General features: G+C 41.5%; 2 protein-coding genes and 1 long non-coding RNA gene across 4 annotated transcripts in view; 2 read left to right on the forward strand and 1 right to left on the reverse strand.

Moving 5' to 3' along the window:
- Nucleotides 1-2,082: 2,082 nt before the first annotated feature.
- LOC106611000 (uncharacterized) lies at nt 2,083-11,240 on the reverse strand. Its single transcript, XR_006770968.1, has 3 exons — nt 11,211-11,240; nt 3,197-3,305; nt 2,083-2,902 (listed from the first exon to the last, which is right to left on the reverse strand). It is a non-coding gene; the product is annotated as an uncharacterized lncRNA (long non-coding RNA).
- A 5,281-nt stretch (nt 11,241-16,521) lies between these two features.
- Nucleotides 16,522-23,053, forward strand: part of LOC123744603 (inositol-tetrakisphosphate 1-kinase) — a 62,322-nt gene continuing 55,790 nt past the window's right edge. Inside the window, exon 1 of one of the 2 annotated variants that reach the window (XM_045723498.1) lies at nt 16,522-16,904. The gene's annotated coding sequence lies outside the window, so the exon portion shown is untranslated. Of the gene's footprint in view, nt 16,905-17,323; nt 17,512-23,053 lie in introns of those variants that run through there. The other variant, XM_045723499.1, reaches the window with a different exon arrangement.
- itpk1 (inositol 1,3,4-triphosphate 5/6 kinase) lies at nt 17,375-18,071 on the forward strand. The gene is given in 1 exon segment (NM_001140858.2): nt 17,375-18,071. A coding segment is annotated over 1 exon segment (99 nt). The 5' UTR covers nt 17,375-17,416; the 3' UTR covers nt 17,516-18,071.

Consider the following 23,053-nt stretch of genomic DNA (forward strand, 5'->3'; position numbering starts at 1 on the left):
TCCTCCGTGGAGAAGGGCAGAGGGCACAAACTATAGTTTGTTAACAAGACATTTGTAGAGTGGTTCAAAAACAAGTTTTAATGACTCCAACCTTAGTGTATGTAAACTTCCGACTTCAACTGTAGCCTAGTTACTGTTACTCTTTAATTATTCCTTATTTTTTAAACTTTTTTACAGTTTAATTTAGTAAATCTTTTCATAACACTTATTTTTCTTAAAACGGCATTGTTGGTTAAGGGCTTGTAAGTAAGCATTTCCCTGTAAGGTCTTCTTCACCTGTTGTATTTGGCGCATGTGACAAATACAATTTGATTTGATTTGATAAGTATTTATATAGTCCTGCTACCAGTCACTTTCCAGTCCGGTTTACATGTATGTATCTCCGCCTACACTGTCACTCTTGCAAACACACTGACCCACGTACATACACACATACTGTATGTCCATACAGTGCCTTCGGAAAATATTCAGACCACTTGACTTTTTCCACATTTTGTTACAGCCTTATTCTAAAATGGATTAAATACTTTTTCCCCTACGCAATCTACACACAATACCCCATAATGACAAAGCGAAAACAGGTTTTTAGAAATGTTTGCAAATGTATTAAAGATAAAAAACTGAAATCCTTATTTACATAATTATTCAGACCCTTTGCTATGAGACTCGAAATTGAGCTCCATTGATCATCCTTGAGATGTTTCTACAACTTGGAGTCCACCTGTAGTAAATTCAATTGATTAAACATGATTTGGAAAGGCACACACCTGTCTATATAAGGTCCCACAGTTGACAGTGCATGTCAGAGAAAAAACCAAGCTATGAGGTCGAAAGAATTGTTTGTAGAGCGCTGAGACAGGATTGTGTCGGGGCACAGATCTGGTGAAGGGTACCAAAACATTTCTGCAGCAATGAAGGTCCCCAAGAACACAGTGGCCTCCATCATTCTTAAATGGAAGAAGTTTGGAACCACCAAGACTCTTCCTAGAGCTGGCCGCCCGGCAAAACTGAGCAATCGGGAGAGAATGGCCTTGGTCAGGGAGGTGACCGAGAACCTGATGGTCACTCTGACAGAGCCCTAGAGTTCCTCTATGGAGATGGTTGTTCTTCTGGAATGCTCTACCATCTCTGCAGCACTCCACCAATCAGGCCTTTGTGGTAAAGCAGCCAGGCAGAAGCCACTCCTCAGTAAAAAGGCACATCACAGCCCGCTTGGAGTTTGCCAAAAGGCACCTAAAGACCTTCAGAACATGTGAAACAAGATTCTCTGGTCTGATGAAACCAAGATTGAATTCTTTGGCCTGAATGCCAAGCATCATATCTGGAGGAAACCTGGCACCATCCCTACAGTGAAGCATGGTGGTATCAGCATCATGCTGTGGGGCGGTTTTTCAGTGGCAGGGACTGGGAGACTAGTCAGGATCGAGGCAAAGATGATCGAAGCAAAGAGATCCTTGATGAAAACCTGCTTGTGAGCGCTCAGGACTGGGACTTAGGTTCACCTTCCAACAGGACAACGACCCTAAGCACACAGCCAAGACAACACAGCAGTGGCTTCGGTACAAGTCTCTGAATGTCCTTAAGTGGCCTAGTCAGAGCCCAGACTTGAACCCGATTGAACATCTCTGAAGAGACCTGGAAATAGCTGTGGAGCAACCCTCCCCATCCAACATGACAGAGCTTGAGAGGATCTGCAGAGAGGAATGGGAGAAACTCCCCAAATACAGTCTTGTGCCAAGCTTGTGGTGTCATACCCGAGAAGACTCGAGGCTGAAATCGCTGCCAAAGGAGCTTCAACAAATGGGGTATTGTGTGTAGATTGATGAGGAAAAAGTCAGGGGGTTTGAAAACTTTCCGAATGCACTGTATCTACCTCAAATACTCCAATATCCCTGCACATTGGAAGATTGGTATTGGCACTGACCATGTATATAGCTTCCTCTCATTTGTTATTTATATATGTACAGTATAAGTCAAACGTTTGGACACACCTACTCATTCAAGGGTTTTTCTTTATTTGTACTATTTTCTACATTGTAGAGTAATAGTGAAGACATCAAAACTATGAAATAACAAATATGTAATCATGTAGCAACCAAAAAAAGTGTTAAACAAAGTAGCCTTGATGATAGCTTTGCACACTTTTGGCATTCTCTCAACTGAATGAATGAATGAACAGTACCGTTATCTCCAATCTTTAGTTAGCTAGGGGCAAGAGATTTAAAAAGCAGTACTCATTTATGGTTGGTGTTTTTTGTAACCCAAGCCCAGAGCTCTGGATCCCTAGCACTCTCTGTCAGTGGGAGGAATAATAACACACCTGCTAAGTGGGCGAAGTAGGTCCAAAGGAAGGGGGCTTTGCTCATACAGGTCTCACACTCCATCTCCTCAGTCTTTTCCACCATACAACCTAAGTGCTGTTACAGAGAGGCCCACATGGTCAAGGAGGAGTAATCATTCCTGTCTTTGTACCAAAACCATTATCTCGGCTAACATAGTTTAGATCTTGAAAGAGAACTGACAACAATCATGATGTTAGCCCGATACATACCCTGGGATGATACCAGTCCTCAGTGATGATACACTGAATCATATCCTCATTAACCTTATGGGAAATATAAAGACCATGACACAGTGTTTTGTGATTTAGAATGACATAGCCATCATTCTTTCAACAACACACTAACTGAATCCTAGAGATCTAGCATATCAACAAAGCGTATGATTCAGACAGAAATAAAACATTCATTTATCAATTGTGATGGAGAAAGTGAATGGTGCATAACGGCTGGAATGAAACCCACATCTGATCATCAGTGTCTGGGTAAGGTCTGTCACAGGTACAGAAACAGCCATGGAAGTTGTGATTGTATTGGTTTTTAATGTTTTGTTGGTCTTTGCCCTGCAAAGGGAAAAGGACAGAGGAAATCAGTCATCAATGTTCAGCTGTCAGGAAGACATGACTGAGGGGTAGATGGGAAAATAGGAGACTTCAGCTGGCACTTAAACTTGCCAGTCACAGTGGAAATTCCTACATGACAAACAAAAAATGCAAATAAGCAATATGCCCCGCACAAAAAAAATACCTTGTCCTACAATGAGTATGGAAATGTAAATAACAGCTAGCTACCAGACCGCTATTATTGTTTGCATAACTGGCATTTGTGAATAATGTCCCTTTGCATCAGGTTCATACCTTTTTTGTGTAGAGCTCAAAGATGCCCATCATGGCAATGGTTGGTGCAGGCAAGGCATAGCCCAGCAGGTGTGTTGCAGGCAAAAATAGCCTGTCTCTTCACATATCCCTGTAACACAATATGACATGTATAAGGACACACAAAAGGCCACACTGTATCTGGAGTTAGTGGCAGGTAGTTATCTGGTTGTGGATTACTCTTTGTAAGAACTATTGGTCCCTAAATCTGGAGAAATTATGGACCATGTAAAAAACTGTTGGTCACTAAATCCGACTACAAGGACCAAGTAAAAACGATTGGCTGGTATGCCCTCACCCGTCTGAGCGGTCGGCTGTGAATACCCTCACCCGCTATATACTTATAACTGATTGGTTTGGTTCTGTCCTCTATAGTGCTGTCCGGTTGGAACATGTTATTGAAGCCCATCACTGCACTCTTGATAGTCACGACCACACACAGACACAGCTGTTTCCTTTGAAGATGTTTATATGATTGTGGTAATCCGAATGATTTGGAAACTTATTGTTGTGGTTCTATAAGACCAAGATATGCACACATGTAAATAGCATTAGTTAAGGGTTATAACTATGCAATATACATATATGTAAATTAATACATGGCTAATGGCATTACACTTAGGGCATGTCTATAAAGGGATATAAACACAGCATCATAAACTTAAACATTCACCATTTGGAGATAGAGAGAGAAATGAATTACTTGGATTGACAAAGGGTCAAGATTTATGGCACCCTCTCTCTCCAGCCTTGGGTGAGAATCTGCCATGCTAAGACCTCAGATCTTCCCTGGTGCCACAAGGTCGTAAATTACTCTGTGCATGAGCAAGCTCCAAGATTTGTCTGTGATGACTCTAAGCTCGCCCATGGCAGCTTAATAAAACACCTTAATAAAGGTCACTATGGAAAACGCTGTGGTAGCGTGTGCATGCAAAAGACTGCATACCAATACAACAATTAAACCACTTCTACAAAAGCAACTAATGCAATAACACTTATGGCAGTACGGAATAATACTACATACCATAAACAATAGGCAAAGCAGTATTGGCAACTCTAACATTAAAGAATAGTAACAGCCATACAGTAGAACATATGTCTGAAAGCTATCAAAGTACAGTAAGTAATTAGTGGTAATTACCTATTATTACACAGCATGTAAAAACCCCAATAAACCCCCCTGCAACTTAAATGTCTATGCACGCACAACATTCAGACATTCGTGTTACTGTCAACAATAAAAAGTCCCCAGGAAGATGCGTCTTCTCCCTTCGACGACAATAACACTCTAACCTGAGTGGGAGGGTGCAGTGTCCAGATGCGCATTTCCAAACGCTCTGATGGGTTGGGAATTGCAGGACTATGATGAGTGAGGGATAACTAAGGTAGGCTGAGCAGCCAAACTAACGGGACTTAAAGGAAACTGAAGGGACTGTGATGGGAAGTTAGGTAGAGAGGAGAGGAGTAGGACGGCCTTTTTTACACTCTTTATTGCATTAGTCGATTCTCACAATGCTCTCAGGGCAGGTCAGCCGGGTTTGACTAGCGGGAGTGGCTTTTCATAACAGGGAGATCTTACATAGCAAGTTAGGAGAATTAGGTTAAGGTTATGAAATGTGTAATGGTTAGCTAAAATTGTCCCGATGCGACTCGAAAATATCTAGCTGCAACCAGGCCTGCCCTGAGAACAGTCTTGGTATCTACTAATGCGACTCTGCGTGGAATACACTACAGGCAGCATCTTCACCTGAGGATAGGTACAATTATCTGGATCACTTCCAGCCAACACTGCATACGCCTCGTCTTCCAGAAATAAAGTATTTTATGGTAACAGTGTGCTCCTCGTCCACGGACATGCTTGGAACAAAATAAAAATCCACTCAAATACCTACTACACAAATAGATACATTTTTCTGGCAGAGACCATGTGGTGGAAGTAAGGAAATCAACACTAGAAGAGTGATGAGCAGCTTCACGTGCCATAGTCACAATTACTTATGCAGGAAATAAAAGGCATGGGGTATCAGAACAAATGGAATCATAGTCAACCTAAAATCATGTAATAATTAAAAATAGTTTATACGGGTTCTGTATAAATAGCCTCTAAAATATATGTAAACAGACCATAAATGTCTAAGATTTTGTTTTCTTGGTAGGCTGTGAGTGCTATTATATGATACAATATCAGTACTTGTCGAATTTACAACTTGTCTAAGTCCTAACATCAGCTGATTTGAGCCAGTGTATAGCTGGACTGTGGATTGACAGTCCCTCTCCCCCTCTCGGGCGCTAGTCGCCAGTTTACTCATTATTTCGCACACCTGCCACCATCATTACACGCACCTGAGCTTCATGAGACTCACCTGGACTCCATCACCTTCCTGATTACCTCCCCTATATCTGTCACTCCCTTTGGTTCTTTCCCTAGGCGTTTTATGTCTGTACGCTACTCTTGTTTGATGTTCTGTTATTTATTAAATTCACTCCCTGTACTTGCTACCGAATTCTTAGCGTACACGTTACAGCCACTGTGCACAACTGAATAATTTCTGTACAAACTGTCAGAAACCGTCTCAGAGAAGCTCATCTGCGTGCTCATCCTCATCAGGACTTTGACCTGACTGCACTTCAGTGTGCAAATGCTCGCCTTCAAAGTCACGCTGGAGAAGTGTGCTCTTCACGGATGAATCCCAGTGTGTATGGCATCGTGTGGACGAGGGGTTTGCTGATGTGAACAGTGTCCCATGATCAAATCAAATAACATTTTATTTGTTACATGCTCTGAATTCAACAGGTGCCAGTGGGGTTATGGTATTTGCAGTCATAAACTGACAACAAACACAATTGCATTTTAGCGATGGAAATTTGAATGCACAGAGATGGCAAGTCAAATTCAAGGTCTTTCAGGGACTTTTTCAAGCACTTAAATTTAAATTTTTCAAGGACCTCTGTTATACAGTTGTATAAATTACAAAATTAAGCAATAAGGCCCGCGGAGGTGTGGTATATGGCCAATATACCACGGCTAGGGGCTGTTTTTGGCGCAACGCGGAGTGCCTGGACACAGCCCTTTGTCGTGGTATATTGGCCATATATCACAAACCCCAGAGGAGCCTTATTACTAATTACAAACTGGTTAACAACGTAATTAGAGCAGTAAAACTAAATGTTTTGTCATCAGGACATGACCTAGATGCAGACACAGGAGGCGGATAGTACAGTTATCAATAATTAGTTATAAATCGGGGTCAGGGCAGGCAGAGGGTCATAATCAGGTCAGAGTCAGGCAGGTACAGGCTGGCAGACAGGGTCAGGGCAGGCAGAATGGTCAGAACCAGGAAAACTAGGAAACAAACACTTGAGAAACGGGAACGCACGCTGGTAAGACAAGACAAACTGGGAACAGACAGAACACGGGTATAAATGCTCAGGGGATAATTGGGAAGATGGGTGACACCTGGAGGGGGGTGGAGACAAGCACAAAGACAGGTGAAACCAATCGGGGTGTGACAGTCATACAGTGGTGTACGGTCTGATATACCACGTCTGTCATCCAATCAGCATTCAGGGCTCGAACCACCCAGTTTATAATTGTACATATAGGGCCTAATGTAGAACTCCACCCTCCTGCCAAAAAGTAGGCTATTACCATTAAGAATAATGCATTTTTTTAGGCCTTGCCAATGCATTGATATTCAAACTATTATATTCTAAAATATGTGAGAATAATGTGGACATTGCCTGACTAAATAGATTGGATGCATGCATGGCGATTTTTCTGTAGCCTAAGTGGCCAACGCAGGCATACTGTAATAAAGCCATGAATAGCGGTAATAGCATTAATCTCACCGTCGCTGTTTTCATAATGAGAAAGTGACCAAAAAACAGGTTCCTTTTTTGATGGAAGGATTTGTGTGGAAAGCCAAACTGAATCCAACATTAGATGTCGTCCTCATAATAACCGCACATAGTTTTAGTGCAACAGCCTTCAATTGAAGGGACATAAAACAAACGAGTGGCAACATCGCTCACAAAAACGGATAAAAAATATAAAATAAAAATGCACAGATATAAGGGAGCATGAGAACTTCTAAATTGGCAACAATAATTATAAGGACTTTTCAAACACCAAATTGAGGAAATGTCTTATTTTCAAGGTAGGCCTATACCACTACTTTAATTTCTGAGCTCCAAATAAGCTGCTTCAAGCCCCTGTATTGTTTAAATTGCAGGTGTAACATGGAAAACAAAATGTATTTGTCATGTTATTTCATTACCAGATCATATTGTGAATAAGCCAAATAGGCTATAGAATGTGTCATTATATGCAGAATAATTAATAGGAATAGAGTTGGGTGTTGAACAATAGTCTATCCCAGTCGAGTTACACACTTGAGCACAGTAGACTCCGTGTCCAATCCGAACACATTACCTTGATGTTTTCTTTGTTAAATCTAAGTACTGTAAATCAAGCAGACAACAAATAATCAACCTCAATTCGCTAGGGATATGGTTATAAGTGTCAAGGTAAGGGGACTCTTAGTTAGAGGCATTTGATTTTGCAATCGCATATATTATTTTGGATTTGTGTGTCCATGAAAACTCACCCAGCATAACATAAGGAGACACGAAATGTCCAACAGCTAGATCCAGGATTCTTATAGGGTTCAATGTCAAGTTTAACTGATTTATGCTTAATATATGATCATGTACACTGCCATAAATGCAAGAACAGAAAAGTAATGTTTTATGTCACATGATTTTGGACAAACTCGTGAATTTGATTGAATATACAGTAGCTATGAGCCTCCTTAATGTAATGACATGTGGAAAAAAATGCTGATTATTGTCAATGACTTAACCTCTCTAGGGTAGGGGCAGTATTTGCACGGCCGGATAAAAAACGTACCCGATTTAATCTGGTTATTACTACTGCCCAGAAACTAGAATATGCATATAATTATTGGCTTTGGATAGAAAACACCCTAAAGTTTATAAAACTGTTTGAATGGTGTCTGTGAGGATAACAGAACTCATATGGCAGGCAAAAACCTGAGAAGATTCCTTACAGGAAGTGCCCTCTCTGACCATTTCTTGGCCTTCTACACTCTTTATTGAAAACTGAGGATCTCTGCTGTAACGTGACACTTCCTACGGCTCCCATAGGCTCTCAGAAGGCGACAGAACGTTGAATGATGACTTTGCAGCCCATTGCTGAAAAACAGTAGCGCATTTGGATAGTGGTCGATCAGAGAACAATGAGACGGGCACGCATGCACGAGAAGAGTCCATTTTAGATTTTTTGTCTGAACGAAAACAGGGTTTCCCAGTCGGAATATTATCGCTTTTTTACGAGAAAAATCGCATAAAAATTGATTTTAAACAGCGGTTGACATGCTTCGAAGTACGGTAATGGAATATTTAGAATTTTTTTGTCACGAAACGCGTCGGGCGCGTCACCCTTCGGATAGTGTCTTGAACGTACGAACAAAACAGAGGATATTTGAACGTAACTATGGATTATTTTGAACCAAACCAACATTTGTTATTGAAGTAGAAGTCCTGGGAGTGCATTCTGACGAAGAACAGCAAAGGTAATCCAATTTTTCTAATAGTAAATCGGAGTTTGGTGAGGGCCAAACTTGGTGGGTGTCTAAATAGCTAGCCTGTGATGGCCGGGCTATCTACTCAGAATATTGCAAAATGTGCTTTTGCCGAAAAGCTATTTTAAAATCGGACATAGCGATTGCATAAAGGAGTTCTGTATCTATAATTCTTAAAATAATTGTTATGTTTTTTGTGAACGTTTATCGTGAGTAATTTAGTAAATTCACCGGAAGTTTGCGGTGGGTATGCTAGTTCTGAACGTCACATGCTAATGTAAAAAGCTGGTTTTTGATATAAATATGAACTTGATTGAACAAAACATGCATGTATTGTATAACATAATGTCCTAGGATTGTCATCTGATGAAGATCATCAAAGGTTAGTGCTGCATTTAGCTGTGGTTTGGGTTTATGTGACATTATATGCTAGCTTGAAAAATGGGTGTCTGATTATTTCTGGCTGGGTACTCTGCTGACATAATCTAATGTTTTGCTTTCGTTGTAAAGCCTTTTTGAAATTGGACAGTGTGGTTAGATTAACGAGAGTCTTGTCTTTAAAATGGTGTAAAATAGTCATATGTTAGAGAAATTGAAGTAATAGCATTTCTAAGGTATTTGAATAACGCGCCACGGGATTCCACTGGCTGTTGAGTAGGTGGGACGATACATACCCTAGAGAGGTTTTAACAGCTGTAACAAATTGTCCAGTGTCGGAAATCCTCACTGGTTGGCCTACCCTAGTTTATAGAAAGACCTAATTGCACCCCTTCTCGATTTGCTAGTTAGCCATCTCACCCTGAGTGATTGAAACAAAATAACCGTCAACTATGCTGGGATTATTCAAAACATTCCATCAGACAAATTAAAACTAATGATTCTAGTTAGCTAGCTATCATTCAAGGTTTAGCCTGGAAGCAGGTTTCGCTGTAATCTTTATAGTAGTATTTGGAGATAACTAGCTATTTGAAATGACATCTACTTACTTGCTAGTAGTAGTAGCTACTTACGTGGCGAGAGAAATGGTTTGCAAGACACTGCGAGTCTGCAACAGCCGATAGAACAAAGATTTTGCAGGCTATTTGCACTGCAGCCAACTTGTAACTGCAACGTTGGCCATGTGAAGTCATACAATTGTAACGTCTAGTAACTTAATTCCTTTGTACTGCACTTAATTGCAATGATACTCCCCTGTGTTTGTTTCATGATTATATACAAGCGGCTTCATTATTATTTTAAACAGGACAGTACCTAACCCAGATTCTTGTTGCATGTCTGGTTGACTTCATAGAAGTGGTCACCATGTAATAAAAATAAATGCTGGCAAGAAATACAGTAGGCCTATGATGCTAATCCATCCGTGACAGTGGGAGATTCTCAATTGGAAAATGTCTGTCCTCTCCTCGACTCTTTTGTTCTCCTCTACTCTGTCCGTGACCCGGAAACCGATAAGTGTAAATTCGTTAAAAGGAGGAACTTTCTGCTCTCCTTGATTGCCGCCTTCAGCAGAGGATACACAGGTGCTCTCAGTGTTTTAAAATCTGGCACACTCCCTTTGAATCAGATGTTGTTTTGTCAACAACAACAAAAAACATGCACACATTTAAGATTCTTGTATCTATAAAATATCTTGCACAACTAGCTAAATTAATGTTTACCACTTTACACATGTATTTTGGGATTCCTCTGTAAACATAATTTGCCTGATGTGCTAGTGGATAAGGAGAATCATCTAACTTACCTTTGACCTTGTTCAAAAGGAGGAAAGGAGAGTCCAGCAAAACCAACTGAGAATCTTCCAGTGTTAAGTCAGGAGGTAGATCTGCCTAATAAATCAGACTCCTAGAGGTAGGGGTGGATCCAGGAACATGGATTTTGTGGGGACGGTTGAGTGGAAAAAGGCTACAGAGACAAGTGGGAACCACAGGAACCTCTTATGAGTGTGGGGACTTACTGCCTTTACCTAAGCTGCAGGAGATTCAGCTGTGAGGAAGAAGGCTTCGAAGAGAATGAGGAAAACAGAGGTTGAATTTGATGAAGATGGCGATAGAAAGGGAGATGGGGTGTGAAGAAGACTGCTGGCAAGTACAAACAGAGTGAGCAGTACGCCAGGCTGAGTGCTGGAGGTGAAATGGAAGTGAGTGAGGGAGAGTCATGTGAAGTGGAAGGTGTGCCATTGGCCTAGGGTAGGGACCAATAGGGTTAAATAGTGGAATAGGGTGGTGAGTTTTAATGAGTGCATATTTTTTTGTTTGTTGTTTACAGTATAATGGATTTATAGCCCAGTCTAGTTGATGGCGGTAATGCAACATAAATTGGATGAGTATCGCCGTTAACCCTCGCCGAATAAGAAGTCTAGAGGTGGGTAAGGTAATTAATGTCCACATGCTCACCTGAGATGTCTGTTGACAAAAGGAGGGCTCTGAAAAGCATGAACCATGTTATGAGTGGTCAGACTTACAAATACTTGAATCACAGGTTTAATATGCATATTCCTCATATACAGACTTTGCAACACAGTCTGAGTCTCTTGAATGTTGTGAATGAAATTCATTCTTACATTTGTAAACACTCAAACCTATTGCTGACAACTTTGACTATTTCATGCATCCATTAACTTGGGCCAACAATTGATAATGCCAAAGTCTGTGATCATGATTTCTTTATTTGCATACAATGTACACTTTCTTGAGTTGAAAGCCATATCCAGGAACCTTTTAAATCCTTTGGACAAAGGAAATTGTATCTAACCTGACCTGTAGATGCACTGCCCTCTAGTGCTTGACAGACAATCAGCTTCACATTTGAAAAATGTTTTACCAGCAGATGGCGCAATGGTAGTGCCAGAATCCTAGGCTCCGGTTCAAACTCAAAAGACACCCTCGTCCACTTACCCTCGCCTTATATCATTGGGGAATCCCCGTCGCCATCTTGGGTGGGCGGTCCAAATAATTAGCCAAGCAAGGGAAGTTAGCAACGTAAGGCCCTCAGCCCTCGTATTTAGTCGAGTTTGCGAGTGTACTCCATGTTTGCGGCCCAAACACACACCAATTAAGTAGACACTTCTGATGACGTTTCATGACGTCTGACGAGTATATACTTGCAGGGCGTGGGAGGAAGGATCTTTTTATTTTTTTTTGCCACACACATAAATACTTGTTAACAAAATAACGGATGTTTCCTTTAAAATTATTCATAAATATTATCCTGCCAACCACTATATGAAGAAGTTGAAGGAAAACATCAACTCAAATTGCTCCTTTTGTAATGACCACCCAGAAACAGTGTTGCATCTTTTTGGCATTGTATTCATGTAAGAAAACTGTGGCAAGACATCAGTAGATTTATAATTGAACACATTTATGAAGGTTTTACACTATTGTGGAGAGATGTACTGCTTGGATTCTTTACCTACGATAGGAATAAGCTGAAACATTTTTATGTAATTCATTTCATTATTCTTTTGGCCAAATTTCATATTCACAAATGTAAATTTACAAACAAAAAAACGAATTTTCTTACCCTACAAAAAGAAATTGAACTGTATTTTAAAACAATTAAATACTCTACTAACAAAAAAGCTGTTAGAATTATAAGTGTATGTATGTCCCTTATGGTCCTTGTGTAATGTGATATTTATTGTACCCCCTAGCTCAATTGTCCATTGTATATTATCCATATATACTTGTGCTCCCTCATGTACTTCCTGTATTGATTTGTTGTTAATATATTTTTTTAAATAAATACAAATCATCGACACAAAATAAAAAAAGGAATGATTTTTAAATGGACCACCCTTGGCTGGAAATTCATCTCTCGTTCATCCCGCGATGATCGTGTTTTAAGCCACCGAGTGCATGTCTACTTATATTAAATATATCATTATTAATATACGCCTACTGTATGAGCGCTAGCAAATTAATTAGCTAACTAACGTTAGCCTGCCTAGCTGGAACGTCTGAGGAAGGAAAATGTTTTATTTCTACAATTTCCAAAAGATAACCAAACAAAAACATATTTAGTTTTTACATTGTATGAAAATGTCTAACTTATTTGCATTTAAGTTTTCGAGGACTTTTCTTAGCGGATGTACAATAGTCGCAAATTGAATTAAGGGGAGTTTCAGGCCCAGGAGTCAGTGTTGCCAACTTAGCGACTTTGTCGCTATATTTAGCAAGTATTTAGACCCCTCTAGCGACACATTTTCAAAAAAGCGACTAGCGACAAATCTAGCGACTTTTTCTGGTGTTATTGGAGACTTTTGGAGAGTCTAATGTGAAAGCACGTATCGTTCTTACTCTTCGTTCTTACTCTTCTCAACGAGCAGCGTGTGCTGCCGTGGGCCCCACCCCCATCCCAAAGCACTCACAGGCAGCCCAGTCCTTGCGCAGCAGTCCCTCCCAGCTGCAGTCAGAGCAGGAGATGTTCACCCCTCCGCGTCCAGACTGCAAATGAATCGCGCATGCGGGAAGCCGCCGCTGGCTGATCCCGCCCTGGCTTACATTCAGGGCGGGATGTAAATGTAAAAAACTAAACAAAAAAATGCACAATAAAATAAAAAACGAAGTAACTCCGCCAGAGTGTCTCTTTTGGGTCACTTTTGCCGGTCCCAAGCCCGGATAAAGGAGGAAGGTTGGAATTGTGACATTAAAAAAAACAATAATCGACAGAAGTTCATTTGTAGTTCTAAACATATTTAGGGTGTTTTTTACTCACTTTTCGTCTCTCCCACGACGTTATTCCTCTCTCCTACAGCGTCCATCACAATTACATGCACATGGCAAATTAGTTGATGATGTCATTTAGCAACTTTTAGGACAGCCAATAGCTACTTTCCTTACTGAGGAGTTGGCAACACTGCCCGGACTGACCATAATTGTATACTCGCAAAGCCGACTAAAAACGAGGGCTGAGGGGCTTACATTGTAAACTTCCCTTGCTTGGCTAATCATTTGGACCACCCACCCAGATGGCTACGGGAGATTACCCCAAGGGCATAAGGCGAGGGTAAGTGGACGAGGGTGTGTCTTTTAAGTGTTTGACCGCACACTGGAAAAGATTAGCGTCATTGCAGGAACATTGACACTTCCGGTCTTCCAATTTTGCCTTGAAACAATGTGTATGATACGAAATCACAAATTTTTGCAGCTTTCCATAGTGCATAATCTTCAAATAATGTTACAAAAAATCTAAACTAAAGACAATTACTACTTTATATAAGATGCATAATATAAGGTGGCACACATTGATAAATGTTTGGAGCTTAAGTAAATTAATGTAAAGAACATCACATTCTACAGAACCTATTGATGTAGGGTAAGAGTCTATATATGCAGTTATTTATTGGATGACTGTGGTGTAAATGACTGTTGTGTAAATACCCACCAGCCCTATAAATTACATATAGGCTTATAGAGAAAAAACTATTCTATGTGCCGAAACCCTAGACCCACTCCAATTTGCATACCGCTCCAACAGATCCACAGATGTTGCAATCTCTATTGCACTCCACACTGCCCTTTCCCATCTGGACAAAAGGAACACCTACGTGAGAATGCTATTCATTGACTACAGCTCAGCATTCAACACTATAGTGCCCTCAAAGCTCATCAGTAAGCTAAGGACCCTGGGATTAAACGCCTCTCTCCCTCTGCAACTGGATCCTGGACTTCCTGACGGACTGCCCCCAGGTAGTAAGGGTAGGTAACAACACACCCGCCACGCTGATCCTCAACACAGGGGCCCCTCAGGGGTGCATGCTCAGTCCCCTCCTGTACTCCCTGTTCACTCATGACTGCACGGCCAAGCACAACACCATCATTAAGTTTGCCGATGACACAACAGTGGTAGGCCTGCCTGATCACTGACAACAACGAGACAGCCTATAGGGAGGAGGTCAGAGACCCGGCAGTGTGGTACCAGGACAACAACCTCTCCCTCAACGTGATCAAGATAAAGGAGATTATTGTGGACTACAGGAAAAAGAGGACTGAGCATGCCCACATTCTCATCGACAGGGCTGCAGTGGAGCAGGTTGAGAGCTTCAAGTTCCTTGGTGTCCACATTACCAACAAACTAACATGGTCCAAGCACACCAAGATAGTCGTGAAGAGGGCACGACAACACCTATTCCCCCTCAGGATACTGAAAAGATTTGGCATGGGTCCTCAGATCCTCAAAAGGTTCTACAGCTACACCATCGAGAGCATCCTGACTGGTTGCATCACTGCCTAGTATGGCAACTGCTTGGCCTCCGACAGCAAGGCACTACAGAGGGTAGTACGAACGGCCCAGTACATCACTGGGGCCAAACTTCCTGCCATCCAGGACCTCTCGGTGTCAGAGGAAGGCCCAAAAAATGGTCAAAGACTCCAGCCACCCTAGTCATAGACTGTTCTCTCTGCTACCGCACTGCAAGCGGTACCGGAGCGCCAAGTCTAGGTCCAAGAGGTTTCTAAACAGCTTCTACCCCCAAGCCATAAGACTCCTGAACATCTAATCAAATGGCTACCCAGACTATTTGCATTGCCCCCCCCCCCCCCTTTTACACCGCTGCTACTCTGTTGTTATCATCTATGCATAGTCACTTTAATAACTCTACCTACATGTACATGTTACCTCAACTAACCGGTGCCCCCGCACATTGACTCTGTACTGGTACCCCCCTGTATATAGTCTGGCTATTGTTATTTTACTGCTGCTTTTGAATTACTTGTTACTTTTCTTTCTTATTCTTATCCATATTTTTTTTAACTGCATTGTTAGTTAGGAGCTCGTAAGTAAGCATTTCACTGTAAGGTGTATTAAGCGCATGTGACTAATAAAATTTGATTTGATGTAAAAGTGGGGTTGAGACTCAGTAGGGTCAGTAGAATCTATATATGGTGTTTTTTCATGGGACTTTGAATAATACTAAATGTTGATGGCCTTTTACTGTGTTAAAATGGGGTGTCTGGACACGAAACTGTACAAATAGCACTACAGGAAAAACGATTATTTGTGCCGATGTAAAAGTGGGTTGGGGAGTACTCAGTAGGGTCTGTAGAATGTATATACTGTATGGTGTCATTTCATGGGGCTTTGAATAAAATGTTGCAGGCCTTTTACAACACCCATTCCATTTGCCACAATGCGAATCATTGTATTTGGAATACATATTGGCTTATAGAACAAAAACAGTTCTGGGTGCCGCAGTAAAGGTATTACAGGGAATACTCACTAGGGTCTGTAGAATGTATATATGGTGTCATTTCATGGGTCTCTCAATAATACCGATTGTTGCTGGCCTTTTACTCCACCCATTCCGTTGGTAATATTCTTACTACCACTGAAAAACAAGTCAAATGTTATAATGAAGCCCATTCTATCTGGACGGAATGTCTCAACTTCCCCCAACACCTGCCTTTAAAACTAGAATCCTCAGTTGCTACGTCCATTTTTTAAAAACTTGTATTTAATTTTTGTATATTAATGATATACAGGTATCTGCCTAAATAAAAGAAACATCAACATAAAGTGTTTTAGGGTGTTGGGCCACCACGAGCCAGAACAGCTTCAATGCACCTTAGCATAGATTATACACGTGTCTGGAACTCTATTGGAGAGATGAAACGCCATTCTTCCACTAGAAATTCCATCATCATAGTGTGTTGTGGAAAACGCTGTCCCGGGCGCCGCTCCAGAAACTCCCATACGTGTTAAAATGGGTCTGGTGACTGAGACGGCCATGACATATGGTTTACATCGTGTTCATGCTCATGAAGGCTATAAGGACACGCTTGACAACCGATATTTTATGTCAGAATTCATTAAAATTAGGGTAAAGTTTGGCTGTCGGTTTAAGCGTCAACTGTGTCCTTATAATCTCCCCAGCAAGCTAGCTAACGGTATGCATAGTTGTTTAGGGCTACATAAAGGAGCTCTATTCGAGAGTGTGAGTACGCAGTCAGGTGAAATCGGAGAAAAGATCTCCGTGCAGTGCTTGGTCACCACTTCAGCATGAACAACCAGCCGAACGGGGAATGGACAGCTAGCTATCAGGCTAGCTAACTAGCTAGGTGAAATTCAAAGAGGACACGTGCTAGCTGGTAGCTATACATTTTATTTAACTTTTTATGGATTTATTCAGAGAATTTGCTGTGTATTTGCTCCTCCTCGAGCTTTGTCATCATCCTAGTGAATGTATTTAGAAACCACAAGCTAAGTAATGCCTTGCTTTATGTGGCGCATCTCTAGAAATTAACGTTAGGCTAGCTGCATTTCCGAAGAGACTATGGGGGGCTTTTGGTAAATGTTCGTTTAGGTAGTTAACAGTCATTTAAAATTCAGATAAGTTTAGCTAGTTAGACATCATTGTTATGGCTATAACTACTAGTTTGCTACTGCTAGCTAGAGACGTTGCAGCTTGCGAGTCATCTTATTGGTTATGGCTAACTAGCTAAGTTAGTACGTCCCGTTTCCTCACATGGCCAGGCTAATACGAAATACAAAGTCATTTCTCCCTCCCCTCTAGGTTCGTGTGGGACGACAGTTTCCTGTTTTCGCCAGTGTCCAGGTTGATTCGACCGTAACTTCTGGATTGTGAACACGCGAGGTGGAGATGCAGACTTTTTTGAAAGGCAGAAGAGTGGGTTACTGGCTCAGCGAGAAGAAGATGAAGAAGCTGAATTTTCAGGCCTTTGCTGATTTGTGCAGGTAGGCTACTGTATGTGCTGACAACAATGTAGCTACTGGTGGTTACATTTCAGTCTACTGTACAGTAGTTACAGTCCTGGAGGGATACAGCCAGCAATCTGGTGCGAGATACATTGTAGTAGCTAGTACTAGTAGTGGTGTAGCTATTTGTTACAAATATCCAGTCTTAAAAACATGGGTAATCACTTCTTTAAATGTGCCCAAATGGCGCTACTATTGTATTATGACCTCAAGAACCAAGTGTTGCATCCATCATTTCTTGTTTTAACTGATTATATTTTGGAGGAGTACACATTTTGAACATTAATTGAAGAGGATATTACATAAATTCAGTGTGAGCTCGAGCTCAATTTGCATCTATCATGTAACAGTGTCTGCTGGCCGTTTTGGAGCACTGTTGGGGACAAGTGATAGGCCAAGTGCATTTCTCAGTGTCTCTGAAGAGACTGCATTTTTCTGTAGGAAACAATCACAGGGATTGTAGTGACTTGAGCAACTCGAGCCTGCTGTGAGGTTGCCCGTTGGGCAGGTTATGAACAATAAATAAAAACATTTGAAAATAATTTCATTAGTCAGTTTTCTTTCTGGTTTTGTGAAAAAAGCTACTTAGAATTTTCGGCTAAGTGATCATAATCTTCGGGCAACCAAAATCAATCAGATTTAGTGATTGATTGGCGGAGTAAATAAGTGGCTGTCGGTTATGTTTTAGAAATGATGGGTTTTAACTGTCATCTCATTAATCCCATGCTCTCTGTGACCTGTATCCTTTTAAGAGGCATATTTAAATTTGTCCTTTTCATGGTTGACTCAGTATCATGTTAGATGTGGTATCCATCCACCTGCCTTTTACTCTCCTGTGTTTAGTGTTGCACGCTATACTGAAACTTTTTTTTTTGATACTAGAAAATTAAAAACGTTTCGGTACTATAATTTGTTACTTTCGGTAGTTCTGTCAAATGTGTCTCAAGGACCAAGTCAGTCTATCAGTGCAGCCGACTTAATATAGTGCGCACCGTTTCTTCTCCATTTACTCATTGCTAGCCTGCACTGGGAGTCTGGGCTGCATCATGTTAACTTATGTGCAGCATGAGTTGGGAGCTAACACACTTGAGTAATGTGACATGCATGCAAAAGATTAAAACTGTTCGCAAAACAATGTCCATACTAGCTAGAACCTTTACAATGGAAGAAGATGCCTTTAGTTTCCAGCTTTGTAGGCTAACTTTATTTTCTAGCTGACAGCTAACGCTAACATCAATTCACTACCCTAGCACTTTGTGATAACTCCATAACTCAAAATAAGCTGATTTCAAAGCTGATTGCCAACAACTTTATTCATTCACCCAAAGTTATCGCCTCAGCCTGCCTCGTGAATGATGTCATTACTGGTTAGAGACAAGGCGGCAGGTAGCCTAGTGGTTAGAGCGTTGGGCCAGTAACCAAAAGGTTGCTGTATCGAATCCCCGAGCCGACAAGGTAAAAATCTGTCATTCTGCCCCTGAACAAGGCAGTTAACCCACTGTTCCTAGGCCGTCATAGTGAAGAACAAATTCTTATTTACAGACTTGCCTAGTTAAATAAAATACCTTTGGCTGATTAGAAGGAGGAAGTTAGAAGCTAACGTTGAACGGAGCCTGACCTCAGCAGGAGCATTTAACTGAAATTTAAGCTAGCTATAATCAAAAGATGGGGTACTATAAGTTCTCATAACACAAATACCTTTTCTTTATAGAGAGTAGTGAGACAGACAGTGGTGAGTCAGGCTGCAATGAAGGAGGCAAAGGAGATACACAGAGAGAGGAAGTGTTGAAGCAACCAGGGAGAGAGGTTAGTAGTACAGTGGTTCCCAAACTTGGGGTAAATAAGTAGTGAAACACGTATTATTGAGTAGAACATGCAAGGTAGTGATGAATAGTATGTTTATTTTATTTTTTGTGGTTGTGGTGATATACTGCCATCTGTTGGGAACTAGAAACAATTTCATAATAGGAACTATTACAAATGGATGCTTGCATATTAATGCTTGAAAAAGTAATTAAAGTCCTTGAATTTGTCTTGACACTGTGTACGAACTCTGAATGGATTTTCACCTCACAAGGGGGCTGATAAGCAACCTGATTGAGCCAGCACAGATTACGACGATGTAATCCACCAAACATTTTTAATCTCTTCCTAACACTCCAACCAAAATATTTCCTCTGGAGGATTGCTCAGGTGTAATATGTAGGCTATAGGGTGGGGAGGTGCTGTTATGTATGGTGTGTGTAGGCCAAGGATGGGCTTGGATTACTTGTAGGAACAATCAAATGTTACGCGTCTTGCCTACTCTCATGGAAAATATAGTTCAGGAACGTGACAGGAACAAGTTGTTTCATGTAGTACTAGGTCGCGGGTTACCTCCTTGCTGTACTGTCTACTCCACGAAATGTTGGTTTGGAATGTGCATGGTGGCGTTGGCCTAACATACTCAACCTTCATGGTTGCTGCTAGCTGTAGTTCATGTTGCGGTCAATGGCCTGGAGTATAATTTCAGTTTGACAAAGTGAAGATGTGTCTAGGAATTCCTGTTTGGTTTCATTATCCGGTCACGCAAACACTTTTACCTCATATCTGATGACAGGTGAGCTATTCTGCTCTGTCTCTCCTAGTTCTTCTTTTGTAGTGGGTTTTCCCTGCAATGTGCTTCTTCGGAAAATATTAATTTCTTATTTGAAGAAGGTGAAACATCCTTGTTATCTATTTCTGTTCCTGTATTGTAAAAAACAATGTGTTTTCATTTGCGTGCACACAGTGCAGGACACTATGCAACTGTACTGCAGTATTTCTGTGACATTGGAATTATAAAGTTAGCTCTCCAGTGTTGACATTACCATTGGGTGTGTTACACATTAGGTGTAAGCTCCACGCTCACCCACATGAGGGGAAATCAAGTTCTGGTAGTTTTAGACATTAACAAGATTGGCTCAGTCTCCTAGTCACTAATTGCTGTATTTAATTGAAGTTATATACTAACCACGTTTATTTTCATATGCACCTAAAAGGTTTATGACACACAGTAATTAGTGTTAGATCAATGTCTGTTTCAGCCAGTAGAGTATGTCTGTCCCCAACATCTGCCTAGACTCTATTCAGCCCTCCTCACAAGAGTGCATCTGGGACACTGAGTGTTCCAAAATGGAGGTGGTCCTGGAGAGCTGTCTGGGCCAGCTGGTTGTGGGGAGATCCCCGCTGGTCAGAGATGAGGTGTGGTGACGCTGTTGCCGTAAAGGACTCCTGCTTTAATAATGCCCATAAGCTGGCAGAACTGTTTACCTTTTATTAGGGAAATGAAATGACTGTCTGGACCACCTGCCTCTGGACACAAGGGAAGCTCTGTCACTTCCTCCTGTCAGGACAGGGTTAGGGGGATCTCTCACTCTGGATGCACACACAGGCGAACGGAATAAAGATCTGTTCTTTTTGGACTAGTATTCCCCTGACCTCTCACCATCCTGCCATCCTATTGGCTTGATGGAGAATTTGTTGTGAACATTAACTGTGTGTGTGCGCGTGAGCTTTTGTATGACTTTGTTTAAATGTGTGATTTGTAGGAGAGCGATTTAAAAGTTGACATCACCCTGCACTATCAACTACTTCCTCGTGTGTCAAGCCCAAACAAAAAGCTTGGCCTTGGCAACTCTGCTTGCCTTATTAATCTTCCCTCCTTTCCTTTCGTCGCATGGACCAGGCAACAATATGAGAGTGCTGCCTATCTCTGAGCTAGGCTGAAACCAATGACCCCATTCACACCCCATGAAACGTGCTAGCTGCAGTATTAAATATCCACATTGTTGTAAATCAGTGAATGGCTGCTCTACTGTTACCATGGGGCTGTGACCTGGGCGCAACTGTGTTATTTTAGGTTATTTTTGTTGGCCATTTTTACCTACTATTGAGTGACGTGAACCTCCGATGCTTTTAGTAGTCTCATTCAATGCTCTATTTCAACTTCATAGAGAGAGGACCCCACACTCAGAGAACCCAGTCTGAGGCCCATCAGCACTTTAATATCACCAGCTCTGTGGAAGATGCCATGTCTCTTCCTGTTTGCGTTTGGACCTCGTGCTTTCATTATAGAGAAATATTTGATCTAGACAATGGCTCCCATCAACCCAGTGGGTTTCTACATGTCCCATTAACCTCTCTGCCTTGACAGATTGAACCACTTTTATTGAAACAATAGAAGCATGCCTAAGAACAGCACTTAGCTGTGGTATATTGGCCATATACCACACCACTTGTACCTTTTTTATTGCTTGAATTGGGACCATGCATAGGCTATATCAGGGTAAGGCAACCCTGTTGTTCCTGGAGTGCCACAGGTATTGCAGGATTTTGTTCCAACTAGGCACAACACCTGGCCAACTGAGCTAATTGATCAGTTCAGTGATTGCCTAAATTCAACACACCTGGTCTTCCAGGTCGGTTCAATCAAAAACATGAAGTGCCTGGGGCGGTTGCCTACCGCTGGGCTATATGCATGGTCCAATATGTTAAAATAATTTTTACCAATATGTTATTGGGCTCATTTCTGGAGGTGAAAATTATATTTTAGATGCTGTCAGAATAATGTTTCATTTGGGAGCAATATGTCCTTTTAAAAAAAAAAAAAGTCACCAGAACTGGGCTTCTCATTCCTTTTTCATAAACGTATATGTATTTTTGTTCCTTCTGTTTTTCTCCCCAGTTTCGTGGTATCCAATTGGTAGTTAGTCTTGTCTCAACCATGCTGCATTGCTTCTTGACACAATGCCCACTTAACCCGGAAGGCAGCCGCACCAATGTGTCAGAGGAAACACCGTAAACCTGCCGTGTCAGCTTGCACTGCGCCCGGCCAGCCACAGGAGTCGCTAGTGCGCGATGGGACAAGGACATCCCTGCCAGCCAAACCCTCCCCTAACCCGGACGATGCTGGGCCAATTGTGTGCCGCCCCATGGGTCTCCCGGTCGCGGCTGGTTGCGACAGAGCCTGGACTTGAACCCAGAATCTCTAGTGGCACAGCTAGCACTGCGATGCAGTGCCTTAGACCATTGCGCCATTTGGGACGCTACATAAAAATTCTGCGGGAGGCACCACGGACACCCAAAACACTTAAGAATATATATGTATAGGAAACACTGTGCGTAGCCTAGTGTTCATGCTCTCACCGACGTTTGTATGTTCAGATTAGTTGGACTTGCATGTTCACTACTTGACGACTCCTAAGATATTTGGATCACTATTGTTTTTGATAAGTACGGAAAACATCCACTTTTATACTACTTTTGCTTGTTTGGGCAGACTGAGGTGGATTTGAAAGACTGTCAAGTCTTTTAGAGGAGCATTGTGGTTTATTACGTTAGAACCGCTGGAAGTCTCTTGCACAAACGCCACTGAGGATTTCTCTTGTTGGCTGTCTGCACGTTGCCAGGCAACCCATTTTTTTTTTTAGATTGCGCTTTGGGTAAAAAACAATCTTTCAAAAGTAAAGACATTCCCTGTCCCTGGACTCTGACTAAAGCA

The sequence above is a fragment of the Salmo salar genome, chromosome ssa09 (genome assembly GCF_905237065.1).
Source record: "Salmo salar chromosome ssa09, Ssal_v3.1, whole genome shotgun sequence".
Lineage (NCBI taxonomy): Eukaryota > Metazoa > Chordata > Actinopteri > Salmoniformes > Salmonidae > Salmo > Salmo salar.